General features: G+C 53.9%; 1 protein-coding gene across 1 annotated transcript; it reads right to left on the reverse strand.

The window, feature by feature from the left end:
* Nucleotides 1-4,884: 4,884 nt before the first annotated feature.
* Nucleotides 4,885-6,099, reverse strand: HSPB8 (heat shock 22kDa protein 8; the record flags this gene model as incomplete). The annotated part of the gene is made up of 2 exons (XM_009083126.1): nucleotides 4,885-5,044; nucleotides 6,036-6,099. Coding segments are annotated over 2 exons (224 nt in total), but the record flags the coding sequence as incomplete, so codon positions are not given.
* Nucleotides 6,100-6,722: the final 623 nt, after the last annotated feature.

Consider the following 6,722-nt stretch of genomic DNA (forward strand, 5'->3'; position numbering starts at 1 on the left):
TGTCCCCACAATCATCACGTGGCAAAGTGTTCCCTTTGGAGACATCCAAAATAAAGCAGATGAGATTCACTTTGCAAGTAGAGACCAAAACTGCACGTAAGCAAAGTCTCCAACAGTGGAGAAACTCCCAAAGAGAAACATGGAAAACCCCAAATGACATCGACTAGAACAGAGAAACATCTGGATGGTTATAGGATATTTTCTCAGGGAAAAAGGACTGGCTTGGACCAAAGCAGCCTGGTTTTGTGTGAGAAACTCTTGAGGAGCCAGGGATGCTCTGGAGGGGTCTGGGAAGGAAAAATACCTAGAAGTGTTTTATCAACCCCCTTGTGCAAACCAAGATGGGTTATCTGTAGGAATGAAAACCAGCTGCCAAGTGAAAGCCTGGAGAGCTGCACGTCGCCTGGAGGGGCCGAGGGGAGTTCTGCAGCCCAGGGGACCAAGGAAGAGGATTCTGAAGAAAGTCAGAGCTGCACATGCAGGAACTCAGCCTAAGCTGTGCAGAGAAGCTCTCAGAGGGGCTGGAAAACACAAACCACCCCATCAGCCAACAAAAGGGTCTCTGTGGGCACCCCAGGACCCCACAGCACGATCCAACAGTGAGATCCAACAGGGAACAATCAAGATACATCAAGTGCATCCCTGCAGGGCGGGCCAGCAAGTGTGTCCCAAGCCACTAGCATGTGTGGGTGTGAGAGTGATGCTTCCCAGAGCAGGGATGGACATAGCTCTGCCCCAGCACCACCAGCTCCTGTCACAGGAGCTGAGCAGTTGGAAAATAAGACCAACTCATTCTTCTGGGAGAAGAGACTGGGTCTCTAGAGGTGCCTGATGTATATGGACAGCTCCGGAGCTTCTTGTGGATTATTTACCCGGCTCCACATGCTGCCAACCAAAATAAATCAATTCAGCTTTTGCTTCCATTTTAGGAAAATAAATCCTCTGGGACAGGCTGGGAGCTGGTGCCCTGCTAGGAGCCACGTGCTCCCCATCCCAGCCCTGGTGGGATGTAAACCAGACTCAGAAACTGCTTGGCCCTGCTGACCTGTATCCCTGCCTTGCAGAGGGAAGGTGGTGCCCCACAACTTCCTCAGCAGCTCAGGACAGATAGCAGGACAGAGTCAAAAGGTTTGTTCAGCCTCCTGCACACCCAGCCTCCTGCCACTGAGCCGCCTGGCAAACTCTCCCACAGCTTGAGTGACCTTATCCTTATCTCCCCACGTCCTTCAGCCCATCACAGCAGCTGGTTGGAGCAGCAGGTCCTCCAAGGCTGGTTTCCCATGACACAGCCCCTTATCTCATGGCACGGAGCCCTCCCTATCAGCCCATCCCAGCACCCTGTCTGCAGCACTGGAAATCACCTGCTTGTGCTGCAGGAAGGATCACCAAAAATCTTTCCCAAAAGGCTGCACAAACCACCTGCATTTCCCTCTAGCTTCCCAGGAGAGTTTTGCCAGGGCTCAGAGCTGAGCTTGCAAGCACAGGATCCTGAGATGCATCAGGAGCTGCTGGACATCCATGCTCAGCCCCAGCATCTCTCTCCCGGAGCAGGCACAGTTCTTATGCTCACTGCTCCAGCTGCTGCCCCATCAGTGCAAAAGAACCTAATGCAAATTGCCCAGCATCCAACTACTTATAGCCACCAGCCTCTTTCAGATATGATTAATTTATTTTATCAGAACTGACTTCTTAGGAAGGAAAAAAAAAATCTTCCGAACACCTGCTCCTCTCCCCTCCCCAGCCAGGCACAGCCGCATGCCAGCAGCATCAGTGTTGATCCGAGAGCAGGATTTGAAAGGCCAGATTAGGATGGCTCCTCTGTCTCCTTCAGCAGTAAAAATCTTTCAGTTTTGAATGACATGAATATTGGCAAGCCTTATGTTGCTCCAGGAGAAGTAAGGGAGCACTGGCCTCCCGGAATGATTTGGACAGGGCCAGCAGAGAGATGCTGCTGCAACTGGAGTGCCCCATGCAAGACGAATTGCTGATAAACACAATCCTGCCCCTTTCCCTGCCTCTGAGAGGAGCCCCAAAACACACAGCCCAGGTGTCAGGCCCTCCTGAGCCCCCTCAGGCAGCCCCAGGGTCAAAGACACAGGATGCCTGCTCCTTCCCTCCCAGAGGATGCTCACCCGCGGTCACATCCTGCACATGGCATCTCCCTTAGAGCCAATATTAAGCCATAAACCATAATGTGTTCTGACACCACCCGATGTGCTGTAATTGCTCTAAACCCATGAAATGTGATGTCATTGCAGAGTGGCCACTGCAGCATCGTGTTACAAGTCTGAGGGCTCCAAGCCGTTATCTCACAGCAGGCTGTGGGGGAGCAAAGAGCTCCCACTCCCCACAGCTCCAGCTCTGCAGCACCCTGATACCCCAAAAATGCACACATCCCACCCCATCTCCTCAGACATGGGGGAGAGTCTGGTACAGAAGTGTCTCAGTGTTTCCAAACTGATTTTTTCCCATTTGCAGAAACACCAGTAGGGATTACTTGTTTAAAGCCTCCTTCACAGGAGTAATCAGATCACACTTTAAAATAAAGATCTCCAATTACAATTATTCATTAGTATATGATACCCCAGACCATCCAAGAACTTGGAAAGCTGCTGGCTGCACAGGTCTGAGCACACTGCTCATGGAAGAGGCCCTTAGTGCTAATTGCCAATGCTAACCCCAGCCATTAAGAAATTATTACTAATGCAGTTTACAACAGTTTTTATATGGCACTATTAAGGAATTCATCAGAAAGCAGAACCAAATAAAGCAGAAAGTGATTAAAGAAAAAAAAAAACCACTTACCCCAATCTGCAGGATCAGCAGGAGCAAGAGTTGGAGCTATTGTCTGAATGCAGCAGCCCCAAAGCTGAGTCTGGGGCTCCCTTTGCTGCAGCGTTAGTGCTGCTATAGCCTGGGGCCCTCCCAAATACTCCAGGGTGGGAGAGGGTCTCAACTCTGGCTCATTCCACTCAGCAGCTCCCTGCAGAGCCATAGCTGGTCCCCTGCACCTGCTTAGGAAACCATCCTGTGCCAGGCATGGAGTATGGGGTCAGGGCTGTGGAGGGGTACATAGCCAGAGTGCTGGGCCTGAGGGTGGTCTTAGGGGCACATGTGCTTCCCCTGAGGTCCTTGTAATGAAAAGTGCATTGAGGGGACAAAATTAGGCTTGGGGATAGTTTTTCAAAAGGCTGATAAAAATAATTCTTTGAAGGGGTGAGGAAGAGGAGGGACAGTTTGTGCTGGAGAGGTGTCACCCACAGAGCATGACGGCTCCAAGTGGCACAAGGACACAGGGCTGGAGCTGTGACTCATGACTTTTTGGCGTTCCATCACGGTGTCAGGATTGCATTTCGAGGACTATATTTTATTCATAAAATGGCTGTGCTCACAGCTGTGCCTGGCAGAGCCAGCGTGGCTGAACTGGCTCCTGCTGACAGGGCTGGGGGTGCTGTGCATTCCTGGGGGGTCCCAGCTCTGTAACAAGGCTTGAAAATGACAGAAAATGTGTAAAATTGGGCAAGAGCCCCCAGGTTCCCCACCATGACCTGGAATGTGGGTACCCAAGTGCTGGGCCAGGGTTTACAGCATGTGATGGGCTGTTGTTGGTAACCACATCCCAAATGAGCCAGAGTGGAGCATGTGAGGTTGTATTTTTAACTCTGAGGTCCTGGTGACATGGAAAACTGGGTGCCTGGTCCAGGTGCTGCACAGATTGATGGAAAATCTCCCACAACCCATTTACACCTTGGCTTTGCCAACCCCAGGCATTGCAGTGTGTCAACAAATGGTGCCTCACCCCCAGGAATGGTTTTAAGGCTGTGCCCAGAGCCCAGAAGAATCCATTTGCCAGTACCTCTGCCAGGGAATTAGTTGGGAAGTGCTTCCCTGCAGAGCTGCTGTGAAGAGCTGGCACGGTGGGATGGAAATGGGGATGGGGCAAACCCAGCTTTCCCAGCTCAGGGGCTGATTTAGCATCCCCAAGCAGGAAACACATTTTCAACCTCTTGAGAGGGTAAGGACAGGATGAGCCCATGGGTTTTGTCAGGCTCCATGTCTCCCCAGCACAGTGTTAGCCTGGACTTGGAATTCACCCATCAGTGCTTGGAATTCACCCATCCCCACACATTTCCCTTGTCCTTCCCTCCATGGGGAGGACAAGTGCTGGGCTGGGAGGTGACACACAGTGGCATCCCCCCTCCTCCCACTGCCCTTCCGCAGCCCCGTGCCCACCCTGCTGGCTCAACCGAGACAAGCGGAGGCTAAGAACATCGACTGGGTTTTATTCCTCAGGTCTGACAAGTAAAAGCACAAATTCTCTTTGGAAATAAGGAAAAAAAAAAAAACAAAACCAAAACCAAAACCCCAAACCAACGTTCAAAGCACGCGGACAGTTTGCGTTTCTCAGGACGGAGGCCGTACCGTCAAGCTCCGCCGCCGGACGCGTGTCCTTTGCAGAGATGCAGTTTTAAAAAAAAAAAACCAACTCATGGAGGAGGAAAAGACACAGGGCTACAGGTCTCCATGTCAATTTTAGAGAAAAAAAAGGCCCTTTTTGGCTGCTGTTATAAATACCCCATCCGAGCCACTTGGAGCAAACAACTGTAAGGACATCCATTCTGCTCGGCCCCGTGGGCACAAAATCTCTACCGGCACCTCAGACCACTACAAGCCCTCAGGGACGGTGGCCTGGCACCCAGTGTGTGCCCTGTCTCTCTGCTGGTCCCCCTGGGGTGATGGGTGCTGCCATCCCTGCAAGCGGCACCCGTCACCCTTGCCGGAGGCTGTCAGGATGCCACGCCACAGGGGACCAGGGAGTGGGGTCCAGGGGGAGGGGAGAGGGGAGAAGGGGTGCCAGGGCACAGGAAGGCTGCAGGTGGCTGCTCAGGCACATGTGGCCTCCTGGCTCTCGATGGGGATCTCGCTGCCGCTGCTGCCCTCGCCGTACTGCTGGTAGGGTGGGATCTGGGGTGCCTCGATGATCAGCAGCCCCTCTGGAGACAAGGAGGCGAACACTGTGATGGGGTCCACCTCGTAGGGCAGCCTGCAGGAGGGGAGGAAAAATGGGATGGTTTAGGAGCTGCAGGGCACACTGCATCCCTGGTGCACGCTGACCCTTGGGAAGCCCACTCAGGACCCCCAGCGTGTGGGAAACCACCAATGCCAAGGCAGCAGCCCCAGCGTGGGGCTCAGCAAAGCCTCTGTTATTACTGTAGCGCCTGGGAATGTGCCGGGGATATTTAGAGCAGGCTCCCGGCCGGCCTGGCCCCCGTGGGAGCTCTGTTTAATCTCCCCGGCAGATGTGTTTGACGGGATGTCACTGCCGCTTGTGCCGCCCAGGCCTCTGCAAAGCAGGAGTAAATCCTGGCCGTGCCACAGCCCACGTCAGCCGCGAGCCTTGCCCGTAAAAGGAGCCCGAGCGCTGAGCTGCAGGGAGTGCCGCGCTTGGCCCAGCTTTCCCGTGGGAGTTTGGGATGCACAGGGCTCCTTCAGGGAGAAGCAAAGCTGAGCTGTTGCCAGTCGAGGAAACCCTTCCCATGCCCTGGGCTTTGCTGCTTCTCCCTGTTCACCCTGCGGCCAGGGGTCTGCCCCCCACATCGGTCAGGGCTCGCCTGCCTCTGGACTTGCCTTTGCCAGTGTTGTTGCCAACGTGAGCTATGGGTGAGTCAACCTGATAGGGATCTGACTGACATCATGGAGATCGACAGATAGACATCTGCACACAGGGATGTGCTCTGGGGCTGGCATGGTGTCAGCCCGTCGTGCCCTGCTGCACCCCAGGGGATGGCTCCTCACATCCCTCCTGCTCCCTGCACCCTGCCTGGCTCCAGACGCTGCCCCAGGCATGGAGAAGACTGACAGAGCACACTAAAAAAGGCCTCCTCCTCCTTTAACTCCCTTGGGAAATCACTTTCTGGCCCAAACCAGCCAGGCATGTGCTGCACAAGGGCAGATTTTGGGATGAAAACAGTCCCTGCACATGTGAGCTGGAGCGCAGTGACTGGCAAAGCTCAGCCAAGCTGATTGATACCTACTGGATTTTCTTGGTGAAGTTCTTGGAGACGATCCCTCCTTCCACTTGCTGCTCCTCATGTTTGCCTGCAGGGAAGGGCAACATCCCACATCACCACCTCACTAGAGATTATTTTTTTCCCCAACAAACAACAACAAAACCCAACAGGAATGTTTTCCAAGGAGTTTTTTTCCCTTCCCCAGTGCAAACACTTCCTCTGAGGAGGGCTCAGGGAGCCTATCCATGTGGGGAAGGAGATGCCAGACACGGCACAGATATTTCCAGTGAATGCCTGGGGGTTCAGAGGCTGTGGTTTAAAAAAAGCCCCAGACATCATGAAACGCTTGGAGGTGGCAGTGTTCCCCCTTGTCTTGCTCCCCAGGCTGGGCTCCCCTCCACCATGCTGTCAGGCTGGGGCTCCCTGTGCTTGAGCATCAACCAGCTGCTGCCCGGACCCCCCTAGCCTGTGTTTTTCCCCCTGTGATCATGTGAGCCCCAAATAAATACCCAGAGCTGAGCTGTGAGGCAGCCTCCAGCCTTCCCTGGTGACACAGGCCCAGGGGACTTGGGGGCAGTGGGAGATATCCGTGCTGGGCTGATGGGATGCTGAGGGCACCTGTGGACACCCCAGATGCAGTGCACCCCAAACCCACTGTCCCCACCATTAACTGAGTTTTCAGGTATGTGCTTCTGGCCAGCTCAGACCCAG

Source organism: Acanthisitta chloris, unplaced genomic scaffold (genome assembly GCF_000695815.1).
Source record: "Acanthisitta chloris isolate BGI_N310 unplaced genomic scaffold, ASM69581v1 scaffold31969, whole genome shotgun sequence".
In the NCBI taxonomy this organism is placed as follows: Eukaryota; Metazoa; Chordata; class Aves; order Passeriformes; family Acanthisittidae; genus Acanthisitta; species Acanthisitta chloris.